The 13,668-nt window shown below is 35.7% G+C and overlaps 1 protein-coding gene across 3 annotated transcripts in view; it reads right to left on the reverse strand.

The window, feature by feature from the left end:
* The window catches only part of TET2 (tet methylcytosine dioxygenase 2), a 169,815-nt gene that overhangs the window by 34,195 nt on the left and 121,952 nt on the right, over positions 1 to 13,668 (reverse strand). For all 3 annotated transcript variants that reach the window (XM_077142646.1, XM_077142645.1, XM_077142644.1), the window contains 2 exons: positions 8,772 to 8,922; positions 6,785 to 6,874 (listed from right to left, as the gene is read on the reverse strand). In XM_077142646.1, the coding sequence (XP_076998761.1) occupies positions 6,785 to 6,874; positions 8,772 to 8,922 (241 nt within the window). The remainder of the gene's footprint in view (positions 1 to 6,784; positions 6,875 to 8,771; positions 8,923 to 13,668) is intronic.

The following is a 13,668-nucleotide window of genomic DNA, read 5'->3' on the forward strand; positions in this document are numbered from 1 at the left end:
ATTAGACTGGGCTATATCTGTCTGTATCTTCATATGGTTAATGATCTTTTGATGTCTTGTGGCATGTATATACCTTATAGGTTTAGTTTAGAAGTTGACTTCCTTTAGTAGTCTAAAGCTTTGTATTTGCGGGATGGGTGTGAAGCAGGATGTGGGGCATGGGGAAGGGCACAACAGTGCAGTGGCAGATTGTAGTACAGGTATATGCACAGGTCAGAGAAACTACATTGCTACCTGTGTGAGGTGTGGGGTGTAGGGTTGTGGAGGTACAGTGCAGTGGCCATGGGGCCAAGCTTCAGTTCAGGCAGGCCTTGGAATGCAGGTGCAGGGTACAGCTTGGGGGACACAGAGGTACGAATGGTGGGAGGTGGATGGGGGCTTATGTGGATGTGCTAGGGCTGGAATATGGGTAGGATGCAGGTGGGGGGAGGGCAAGGCATGGATGTGTCCTCACGCATGGAAGGGTCCGGGGGTATGGGATGCAGATGTTTGAGTGTGTAGTAAGGGCAAAGGTTGTGGAGATTGTGGGATGTGTATCACGGGTGGGTGATGATGGGTGGGGAGGGCTGTAGCACAGGTGTGCATGCATGTGCAGTGAGGGGGCTATGTAGCAAAAATGTATGAGAGCACCTGCCTTGTGTGGGAGAAGGACTCTTGTGTGGGAGAAGGACTCTTGTGTGGGATGGTGGGGGTGGGGCAAGGGTGTGCACCTGTGCAGGGCAGGGGGGTTGGGTGAAGGGGTCAAGAGATCAGTGCATGGATACATGGGTGACCAGCAGGGAGGATATGGCTATGAGCGTGTGTAGGTCTGGGGGGCAGGGCCCTGGTGTGCATGTGTGCAGAGATCAGGGTGAGACTGTGCTTCTGTGGACTGGGGGTGGGTGTGGCTTGGATATACAGGTCAGCGCTTACCCAGAGCTGAGTGGGCATGTCATGAGTGGGCACGTGCACATGCATAGGTCTATAGGGCTGAATACTGATGTGAACAAGCGTAGAACTCAGAGGAAAGGGTGGGGTTGCATGACTTCATGGACTGGGTGTGGGTGTGGCCTGGGTATGAAGGTGAGTGCTTGAGTCGGGGGAAGTGGGGGCCAAGCGGCTGGACATGGATGCATGGATCTCAGGGTGGTGGTGGGGGGACTGTGCATCTGCACGGGAGAGGTGAGTCAGGTTGTGACAGGCTTGAGCACATTTGCGGGGTGGGGGTGTGGGGTGAGGATGCTCAGGGAAGGGGTCAGGGCCTGGAGCATGGAGTTGGTGATGGGGTTCAGGTGTGTGAGGTATAGGGGGAGTCGTGGGGTGGGGGCGGCATGCATGAGAGTATCATGTTCAAGGAACATGGCTTAGCTTACTTCCTTGCCCCCATCTCCCTCTCTGTGCACTCTTGACGGCTCTGGGTCTCCACTGGAAAGGGGCACTTAGGCTGTTTGCACTAGCTGGCAGGTCTCTGGTTTTCTGTGTCTCAATTCTACTGCTTTTTCAACCAGGACCTCCCTATGTGGTACAGAAGAACCTCCCAGATCACTCATACCCTGGAATTGCTGACACAGTAGTGTTTCTGTCACTTCTCTAGCTGTTCCTTGGAGCAGGGGTGAACTCGACCTATCCTATTCTGCCATCTTCCTGGAACCTCCTGGTCTGCCTATTATTTACCATTGAGTCCACATAGCCAATCTGCGTCTCTAACCTCATAAAATTCTGACCAAAAGAGAAGCAAAGGTTATGACCCCTCTGTTCTATGGTTGTGAGGTTTGCAACTAGTAATGAATCCACACTGTGAGCTAGTTAGCTTCATTTTGTTCCTTGATCAAAAGTGTTTACAAAATCTAGTTAATCATTAGACCAACACTATCTCACAAGAAAGACTATGCAGGAGTTTCTGAATGGATTACTGGAAATCCATCTCTATGGCTAGAAAACAATTCTACTGCATGTCTTTCTGATGGCCTAAAGCTGTACTGTACAGCCACTATCCGCATATGGTTATTTACTCAAAATAAAAAAGTCAAAATTCATTAATTCAGCTACACTTGTAGCTAGAGGCTGTCATGGTGAACACCATAGATACAGAACACTTCCAACATCACAGAAGGTTCTCTTAGATGATGCGGTATAAAATGTCATTTCCACATATTATGGATAGCACATGATTTTTAGATTTGATCCTACTATTGCAGGCCCAATGTTTGAGGGTAAGACAAGCACAGAAAATACATCAGAATGAATATATGTCTAAAGGACAGGGTGAAAGAGAAAAACGAGGCTCTGATTACAAAGAGCTCGCAAAAGAATACTGTGAAGACACATGAAGTTGAACATTAGCCAAAAGACATGCACTGTCAAGTCGAGAAAGAAAAGCAAAGAAGAAAATTAAGATATGAGAAGTAGAGATAATCTGCACAGCTGGGGAAAAGGGACAAAGACCAAAATGGTCAGTTTATGATAATATCCATAATTTTTTTTTTATTAATTAACGGAAAAAAAGAAATTAACCCAACATTTAGAAATCATACCATTCTACATATGCAATCAGTAATTCTTAACATCATCACATAGATGCATGATCATCGTTTCTTAGTACATTTGCATCGGTTTAGAAGAACTAAAGGACACTATCTACTAATAAAAGGAACAATTAAACAAGAAGACATAACAATCATAAATATTTATGCACCGAACCAGAATGCCCCAAAATACGTGAGGAATACACTGCAAACACTGAAAAGGGAAATAGAGAGATATACCATAATAGTTGGAGACTTCAATTCCCCACTCTCATCAATGGACAGAACATCTAGACAGAGGATCAATAAAGAAATAGAGAATTTGAATATTACTATAAATGAGCTAGACTTAACAGACATTTATAGGACGTTACATCCCACAACAGCAGGATACACCTTTTTCTCAAGTGCTCATGGATCATTCTCAAAGATAGACCATATGCTGGGTCACAAAGCAAGTCTTAACAAATTTAAAAAGACTGAAATCATACACAACACTTTCTCGGATCATAAAGGAATGAAGTTGGAAATCAATAATAGGCGGAGTGCCAGAAAATTCACAAATACGTGGAGGCTCAACAACACACTCTTAAACAAGTGGGTCAAAGAAGAAATTGCAAGAGAAATTAGTAAATACCTCGAGGCGAATGAAAATGAAAACACAACATATCAAAACTTATGGGACACAGCAAAGGCAGTGCTAAGAGGAAATTTATTGCCCTAAATGCCTATATCAGAAAAGAAGAAAAGGCAAAAATGCAGGAATTAACTGTCCACTTGGAAGAACTGGAGAAAGAACAGCAAACTAATCCCAAAGCAAGCAAAAGGAAAGAAATAACAAAGATTAGAGCAGAAAAAAATGAAATTGAAAACATGAAAACAATAGAGAAAATCAATAAGACCAGAAGTTGGTTCTATGAGAAAATCAATAAGATTGATGAGCCCTTAGCAAGATTGACAAAAAGAAGAAGAGAGAGGATGCAAATAAATAAGATCAGAAATGGAAGAGGAGACATAACTACTGACCTCACAGAAATAAAGGAGGTAATAACAGGATACTATGAACAACTTTATGCTAATAAATACAACAATTTAGATGAAATGGACGGGTTCCTGGAAAGAAATGAACAACCAACTTTGACTCAAGAAGAAATAGATGACCTCAACAAACCAATCACAAGTAAAGAAATTGAATCAGTCATTCAAAAGCTTCCTAAAAAGAAAAGTCCAGGACCAGATGGCTTCACATGTGAATTCTATCAAACATTCAGAAAGAATTAGTACCAACTCGCCTCAAACTGTTCAAAAAAATCAAAGTGGAGGGAAAACTACCTAATTCATTCTATGAAGCCAACATCACCCTCATACCAAAACCAGGCAAAGATATTACAAAAAAAGAAAACTACAGACCAATCTCTCTAATGAATATAGATGCAAAAATCCTCAATAAAATTCTAGCAAATCGTATCCAACAACACATTAAAAGAATTATACATCATGACCAAGTAGGATTCATCCCAGGTATGCAAGGATGGTTCAACATAAGAAAATCAATTAATGTAATACACCATATCAACAAATCAGAGCAGAAAAATCACATGATCATCTCAATTGATGCAGAGAAGGCATTTGACAAGATTCAACATCCTTTCCTGTTGAAAACACTTCAAAAGATAGGAATACAAGGGAACTTCCTTAAAATGATAGAGGGAATATATGAAAAACCCACAGCTAATATCATCCTCAATGGGGAAAAATTGAAAATATCCATAATTTTAAACTATCTTCCCAAATATCATGTGGAAAAAAACGCATGGCTAATTTTTAGAACTCTGAAGAGCATATTCACACAGAGATTAACAGCATCAATAGTACCTACCATGAAACATAAAAAAATACCTTATTCATTCACAGCCATTAACCAATAGTATCTGCATAGAGATTACACCTACATATATATTCGTTTATATATATAAACATTGAAACACTTGTAAAGAATAAGTCCTAATCATCTTGTTAAAACTTAAAAATTTGGGGTACCTTTATATTTTGGGTCCTACATGTTCAGGAAATTTATAAAGTAGTTTAAACGTAAAGAGCACTCAAACAAAACTTAACAGGGTAGAATATAAATGCTTAGTATATGAACTGTGTTATTAAGTGATATATTAAAAATCAAAGTAGTAAAGAACATCACTGCTTTATGAGTCTGTCCCTCTCCTCACTAAAGCCATTTAATTGGGTCTAATAGCCCCAATTTTTTTTTTAAACTTCAGACAACAGAAATTGCCCAAACTTGAAATCTTGCCATAGACTCAACTAATTTTCTTATCAGAGTTTGATTTATTCTAGTGTATTTCACCCCCAGAATTGAACCTTTCAATGGTACCAAAGCATTCTCATACTTTTCTAATATTGACTAAGATGGATAAAGCTGTAAAATACCAGTATTAATCCCATATATTAATAATATTTAAATTTGCTGTCATAAATAACTTATAAACTGACCTTCATTAAATTTGTTTCCTTTTCTCCTAATCAATCAATCAATCAATCAATAAAGAGAGAGGGAAAGAGAGAGAGAGAAGAAAATAAAGAAGAGTTCAGGGTTGGGTGAGTGTCCACAATGGAAAAGAATAGCTAAGCCTATATTTAGGATTGAGTTCTATCTCTATATCTGCAAATTAATCCCATTAAAGTCTTTAACGTTATCAGGTAAATCACACTGTCTGTAAGATGTACCACTCTTCATAACTACCCACTCCCATGCTCTGCACTGTGCTTTCTGATACCCTCTCATCACCTTCAGGTCTTTCCTTCATTTATCAATCATCCTTTTTCCCTTAAATCTTTAGCCTTTTGTACCCTATTGACTTATTTCTCTTCCATCACCCACTTCACTTCCTTCTCTTTCTCCACTTACTACTAAAATGTTGATGAGTTTCAGAATTCTATGGTCAATCCTTTCTCCTCTTTATAAGATTCACTCTTAGAAACAGTATTCACTCATATATATTCAATCTTAGCTACTTCCTGCATTTGGATCACTCCAGCTAGCTGGACTTTTCTCTCGATTCTCCATCGAAGTACCATAAAAGGACCTCAAACCCAGCACATTCAAAAAGCAATTCATGATCTTTCTCTCTCTAAAACTTACTTTTCCTCACTAATTGTAGATGCTATATTAGTAGAACCACCTGTCCAAGCCAGAAATGTGATGGATCACTGAATTTTCTCTTTTGCTCATCCTCACATCCAATTGATCATCAATCTCATCAAGTTCCACCTCAATTATTTCACATAATTATTTTCTTTTCTCCATCACTATCGACATTTCTTTAGCACCTTAAAATGCCTTGCCCAATGATTGCAATAACGTCTTTCCTCTCTAATCCTCACTAATCTAAGTTATATTTCATCTGGTTTGCTAAGTGACCTTTTTCAAGTACAAATTAAATCACTTCACTTTTCCTGCCCCTAACACAATGAAAAACGTCAATGGTTTTGACCTATAGCACACAGCTCAAAGATCTTTATGTGGCATCCTAGGCCATTCATGCCTTACCTCTTCTAGCCTGTCTATATCTCCTCTAAGGAAGGAACTCATTAAAGACAAAGGCTCTGCCTTGTTCTTCTTTATGTAATAAACACAGGGTCTGATTTGTAACAGGCTTTCACTTAGAGTTGTTGATGATGTCACTGAATCAGCAAACAGTTTTATTCTTTTGTCTCCTTAAATGAGCAATTTCTGACCAAATTATCTAGCTTTCTAACAAGGTTTAATCTGAAACACACATGTAAAACGGGGGAAAAATGTTTGTATTTGTTTCATGGAGCCAAGGCCAAACAATAGAAGACGACCCAGCAAAAACCTGGCATACATGGACAAATGTGTGTACACATATGATGCATTACACTCATAGCTTTATATTTATATAAATATAAATACAATTTAGTCAGTAGATACTTAGAACCTATGTAGGGTCACATGATTTTGATTCCATCACAAAAGTCTGCTTAGAGACAACATTATCCACATGAACAAGTTTAGTAGACAGGACATTTTGTGTACCTTAAAATTTCATTATCTTTAAGGATAAAAAGACCAAAAATATGCTCTTGCGGATAGTGCAATTTTCATATAACAAAAACAGAGCATTGCAATGGAAAGAAGGGTCAGAAAAATAAAGAAAAAATATTGCTTAAACTTTTTTTTTGAAGTAGGCCAGTCATTAATAAGTTAACTGTTCCAATCACTGTGAATAATTATTTAAACTTACCTGATTATTATATGCATCGGGTGCAAGTTTCTTGTATGTTGGTGCCATAAGAGTGGACAGGTTTTGCAAATGAGATTCCAGTTTTTCCTCCTGTACAAAATGAATAATTCAAAATATTAAATTCTAGACCTATTCTCTCTATATATGCCAGTGGTTATCAGATTTTTTCCTTTACATCTTGGATCCAAATTACAATATATATATACGGCCTTTCATACTAAGTAACTAAGGAATCTTAAAAATATGACTATTTCTAAGTGAAACATATAGATCATTACCTATTTTGTGCATTATACTAAATAGCTAGCAATTTGGTATTTTCATAAGATTAACTGATTTTCTATTTTGCATTCACATATTTGGCATTTTCTAAATGTAAGCCTGTTCTATGGGTGGGGTTAGGAGATTGGAGCCATATGATCTTAACAAGGTCACATCTACTCTGTCTGTCCAACTGGCTGCCAAGGAAGGTGAACTACTGAAAGAATTTGCCTGACTTAATTTGTCTATTTCTAATCTTAATGTTTAAAACTGTTACAAAAATAGCATTTCAAAAAGTTTACACAGACTCTCCGTAGAAAAAATAAAAAGAATTGGGTGCTTCAAATATAGATAAAATTCTCAGAGCTACAGAATGGTTATATATATATAGCTTGGTTTGTAAAATGTATTTGAAAGGAGAAATGCTCAGTTCATGCTCTCCCATCCCATGGAGAATAGATTTTCCAAGTAATATATGGCTTTTAAAATGTTAGATGATAACATTCAGTTGTTTTATTCATACTTAGAAATTTTCATTTCAGATTGAAATTTCTCTTTTAAAAAGTCTTAGGAGATACAACTAGCTAGCGTGGATTTACCTGATCACATTTAGAAGGGGAACAGGATTCTGAGCAGACCATTCTACTTAACTGGGAGAGGAACGTTACTAGTCATCCCCTGGAGAGCGATAAAATGAAATTGTTGTGAAAAAAATCACTCCAGTGTGGAAAACGAAACAGGTTGACAGCATGTAGAACGACTACTTTTCATTGGGTTTATTAAATATTCACGGTTTTATCTTATAAAAAGAGGGCGTTTAAGCATATTTAACTAATATAGTTTACTACCAAAAACATTATGATCCTTTGGAAAAAAGTTTATGACTTCAAGAATTTTTGTACTTTATTGTGCTCTTACTTACTATTATAATCATAAATAGGTAAGTGAAGAGTTCAATTTTTCATTTAGAGGGATACATCAATATTATCCACAGTATAACTGTATACTTCAATTGTACTTAAAATGAAAGATAAGACTAAAATTTGGTCATATCTAAAGGCTAAGTATACTGAGGTTTTCTGATGATTACAATAGCCTATTCTAGACCACATGCTGCTCAAAAGTTGTAAAAATTGAAATTAATCTGCAAGTTATATTTTGAGAAATATATACATTTTTAATAAAAGCTAAAGTAGTGATAAGTCTATCACTGTTCATTTATGTATTTGCAGATTTTCACTAAAATCTAAATATGTTTTAGTTATTTGAATGCATTCATAAAGGAATTTAAGCCATCTAAATCTTATGGCACATAAATGTGACTAGAAATAATCTTTTCTGAATATGGTAGCCATGAATATGACTTTCATAATTCAGATTTAAAAGAGGAAAGATATTTCCAACTCTCATTTAGCTTTAATGCTAAGATGGCAGCACTTTAAATTCTGGAATTGACAACAGCAAAAAGTAAGTGTAAGAGGCTACAGGTAGGGAGAGTTTATGTTGCTTAAACTTTATCTATTACTTTGGCGTAAGATAGCTGCTAGACTAACTTTTTACAAAATTACAACGTGTCTAAACTTTAGCCAAAATTTTGAATCATCTGAGATTAAACTCTTCTGTCTTTTAATGAGTGTTTACAGAATATATCATATTATTAATTTCATTTGTGCACATCAATTCTCTATGAATAATAATAACCTTATGTATCAGGAAGTAAACCAACCTCTTTTGGATCATCCCCAAGCAGCTTAAATTTTCTTGGGATCTTGCTTCTGGCAAACTTACATCCATTGTAGTACATGCTCCATGAACAACCAAAAGAAAAAGAGGCGCCACAGGTCTCTGGGTCCAGCCCCTGACAGGCACAGGTTCTCCTGAGAAATCAAAGGAGTACTTTTATGACTATGGGCAAAATTGTGTGGGTTGCCAATCTCACAGTCTGGGTGTCTATATCAATAATTAGTGTTAAGTAAGTATGAAAGACGTCAAATCTAACTATATAGCAAACTGTGGCATAACCACAGAAAGAAAAGAAATATTCTAGTTGACTGTAAAACAAGATTAGAAAAAGTTATTACAGTATAACACACATACAGAAAAGAATATATAATTATACTGTTCAAATATTTTCACTTACAGAAAAGTACGTAAATTTATACTGTTCAAAGAATTTCACAAACAGAACATATTCAGGTAACTAGGACCCAAAGTAAGAAACAAATATTTACTAGCACCCTAGACACTTTTCACATACTTTCTTTCATGCACTGTCACTCTCAGAGTAACTTCTATCACCACAAATTAGTTCTATTTTTATACTTGATATAAATATATATTTGATTTTATTTTATACCTATACTTACTTTATAGGCTTATTTGTGCTGGCTCATTTTAACATTATATTTGGCATATTCAATCATACTGTTTCATATAGTTGTACTTTAATCACTTTCACTGAGTACAGTATTCCATTGTGTAAAAATACCAAAATTCAACCATTCTATCACTGATGGGCATTTGAGTGCTTTCAAGTTTTGCGCTAAAACACAGAATTATGACTTTACATTCCTTTTAAGATATATTCTAAGGGCCAAAATCAGATTAACAAGCAAAAGAACTGAAAAATAAAGAATGAAAAAGCATACAAAAAATCTTAACTATATTCAGTAGTCTGATTATTAATAGCAATATTGGTATTATATTGAAATTACCATGTGTGTATATATACATATACTATATATATAGTAATTAAAGAAATAATTATGTTAATGTCAAAAACTAAGATTTTAAGTGACATGAGAGAAGTATAAAAAATAATTTAATACTGTGTAACTTTAAAAATGAATTGAAATTAATAAGATGAACACATGAGTTAAAAAACTCAAATTTTAGGGGGAACAAATGTTAAAATAAATTTAGATTAAAATGCTAGTGATCAATGAAAGGGAGAGGTAGGGGGTATGGTATGTATGAATTTTTTTCTGTTGTCTTTTTATTTCTTTTTCTGAATTGATGCAAATGTTCCAAGAAATGATCATGGTGATGAATATGCAACTATATGATGATATTGTGAATTACTGATTATATATGTAGAATGTAATGATAAGTTAAGAATGCTTGAGTTTGTTTGCTGTTATATATTTTTTAATTTAAAGATTAAAAAGAAAATAAAATTAAAAAATCAAATTTTCTCTTTAAAATATGTACTAAAAAATATATATATATTTAGTTCCAATCTCTGCACATTACCAAAAAAAAACCTAAAAGTAATGATAGTTCAATAGCAATGAGCACATCTAGACCAGACAGTGATCTCCAAATACCATTTCCCATTGGAATGAACATATGTTAAAATCCATGAGTTAATAATGATACTAAAAAGAAAGAACTCATTGATCATCTCTGGATGGTTTTTAAGGCACCAATTCAATCATCTGAAATTTGACCTATGTTTACAAACTACATTTAATGGTAAGCAAACAATTCAAAGGAAAAGTTATGTAAAGAATTTCAGCTAGTAAATATAGAAGGAATGTTACAATTAGAAAATTGCCATAATGTAAATGCCAGTAAAAATAGCAGAGAAGGGTCTCTGAAAATTCTCTCCTCAATAAAAGCAACAAGAAAACAGACAAATATTGTCACTATCAACTTTTTCAGAAATCTGGAAATAATTTAAGACTTGCGACAATTGAAGGTCTGTTTCTTCAAGAAAAACAACTGAATCTCAGTAAGAACAGCAAGCTTCCATAATGTGCTGAGCCCCACCATAGCCTTGAAAACCAAAAGTGCTGAATTTATGGTGAAAACTAGCAGCCTGGCAGTCATTGGAAAGACAGAATGAGGTTGGAGATTCTTTGAGGCACCATTCCCAGAGACTTGCCAGTCTGGAAGTTCCCTGGAATAACCCATGTGCAAAGCTGTTTCTGATCTGACTTGGAGCTCACTTAGTGCAAAGAGCCCTTTCCCAAAGCGTTTATCTGAACATTATGGTTGCTGAGGTAGTAGATAATTGTTGTGGAAATCAATAAGCTAACCAAAACTTTAAAATAAAAGCTGGGAAATGAGATGTCCATAGGGTATGAAAATTACCAGTATATTTCAGGGAATCTGGATGGTTATGTTCATACATAGGACCATGCACATGCTGAAAAAGACCAAAGAAAGTCCTAATTCTAACTGTTGGCTAATCATTAGGCTCTGCACATACAGAAAGTGAAGGCTGAGGTGGAGTTGTAATCTTTTAACATTCATGTTGAAAGCATGCCACAAATGAATACAAAGACTTGATACTTATTGGTTTTAGGCATTTAAGGAAGATTCTGTCCAGTCACTAAGATAACAAGACAGAGACTTCAGTGGCTACATGTGACAAAGAATACAGACTTGAGAGGAATTGTTCAGAAAATTTACTAAACAAATAAACAAATAATAACAACTAACAACAACAACAAACCTTGGGAAGGGGGGTGTTACCACATTAGATTATTTAAGATTATTTACAATTTCCCATTTTCAATAAGAAATTATGAGACATAAGAAGAAAAAGAAAATATGATCCATATAGAGGGAAAAATGAATACAAAATGTCCCTGTGTAAGTCTAGATATTAGTCTCAACAGACAAAGAGGAAGGAATGGAGGGAGGGAGGAAGGAAAAAGCAAGCAACTTTGAAGATAGGTCAATGGAGATTATCCAATCTGAGGAACAGAAAGAGAAAAAAGAATGAAGAAAAGTGAACAGAGCCTTAGAGGCCTGTGGGATACTATCAAACATACCAGCAAACACATAATGGGAATCCCAGAAGGAGAGGAGATAAAGTAAATGAGTAAGGGGAACAGAAAGAATATTTAATGAAACAATGGCTAAAAACTCCCCAAATTTGATGAAAAATGTTCTTTTATACATCTGAAAATCTCAGCTAGCTCCAAGTAGAATAAATTCAAAGAGACTCACAGCTAGACACATCATAATCAATCAAACACAATTTTTTTTAAGGAACTCTCCTCCTTCCCCTAATCTTCAACCTACTCTTCCAGCAAACTCTAATCTCCTTTCTAACTTGTGAATTTGCTATTTCTAGTCATCTATTATAAGTGATTTACGTCATACAAATTTTGTGGTTGTGTGCCCCGCTTATTTCCTTGAACATAAGGTTTTTAAGTTTCTTCCATGTTGTAGTATGTCTCAGGACTTCATTTTCCCTTGTGGCTGAAAAACATTCTAATCTGTATATGTACCACATTTTGTTCATTCATTTGTCAATGGACACATGGGTTGTTTCCACCTTTTGGCTATTGTGAATAATGATGCTATAACTATTGGTGTACAAGTATCCGTTTGTGACCCTCTTTACACTCTCTTCGGGTATATACTGAGAGGTGGGATGGCTAAGTTACATGACAGGTCTATATTTAACATTTTGAGGAACTGCCATATTGCTTTCCACAGTGTCCACATCATTTTACATTCCCAAGCGAAACGCATTAGTGTGCCAATTTCTCTGCATCCTCTCCAACACTTGTTTTCCACATTTTAAAATGACAGCCATCCTTGTGGGTGTGAAGTGGCATCTCATTGCAGTGGTTTTAATTTTTATTTCCCTAATGGCTAAAGATTGTAGCAACTTTACATGTGTTCATTAGCCATTTGGATACCTTCTTTGGAATAATATCTATTCAAGTCCTTCGCCCATTTTTAATTAGGTTTGTCTTTCCGTTGTTGCTCTGTAAAAGTTCTTTGTATATTCTGGATTTTAAACTCTTATTTGATACATGGTTTGAAATTATTTCTGTATGTTGTTTTCTCACTGTCTTGATAATTGCCTTTAATGCACAATAGTTTTTATTCTGATGAAATCAAATTTATTATAGTTTCTCTTGATGCTCATGCTTTCGGTGTCATATCTAAAAATCCATTGCTAAATCCTAGGTCAAGAAGATTTGCCCTTATGTTATCGTCTAAGAGTTTTATACTTTTAGTTTTTATATTTAAATCCTTGATCCATTTTGAGTTTATTTTTGTATATGATGTAAGGTAGGGATCCAGTTTCATTCTTCTGCATGTGGGTATCCAGTTTCTCAGTGCCATTAGTTGAAGAGACTATTCTTTCCACACTGCATGTGTGAGCACCTTTGTCAAACATCAATTGGCTCTAGATGTGTGGGTCTATTTCTGGATAGTTTAATTCTGTTCCACTTATCTATTTGTCTATCTTTGTATCAGTACACACTGTTTTGACTACTGTCATTTTGTAGTACAATTTGAAACCAGGAAGTATGAGTCCTCCAACCCCGTTCTTCCTTTCCAAGACTGTTTTGGCTATTGCAATTTCATAGAAATTTGAGGATATAGCTTACAGCTCTTAGAGTCCTTCAGGCTGAATGGTAGGATTGCTCAACAGTAATTCGAATTCACATGAGTATATAAATAGCAACTATAAGGGTAGCTACATAGGTAACTCTAAGAGCAATATATATATATATATTTTGTTTGTAACTGTCTTTTTATGCTTATCTTCCTATTAGATTTAAAAGACAAACACATAAAGCAATAATTATAAATCTATACAATTTGTTTGACAATAAACAGCACAAAGGAGGTACTGGGAATGGAGCTAT

Source organism: Tamandua tetradactyla, chromosome 24 (assembly GCF_023851605.1).
Source record: "Tamandua tetradactyla isolate mTamTet1 chromosome 24, mTamTet1.pri, whole genome shotgun sequence".
In the NCBI taxonomy this organism is placed as follows: Eukaryota; Metazoa; Chordata; class Mammalia; order Pilosa; family Myrmecophagidae; genus Tamandua; species Tamandua tetradactyla.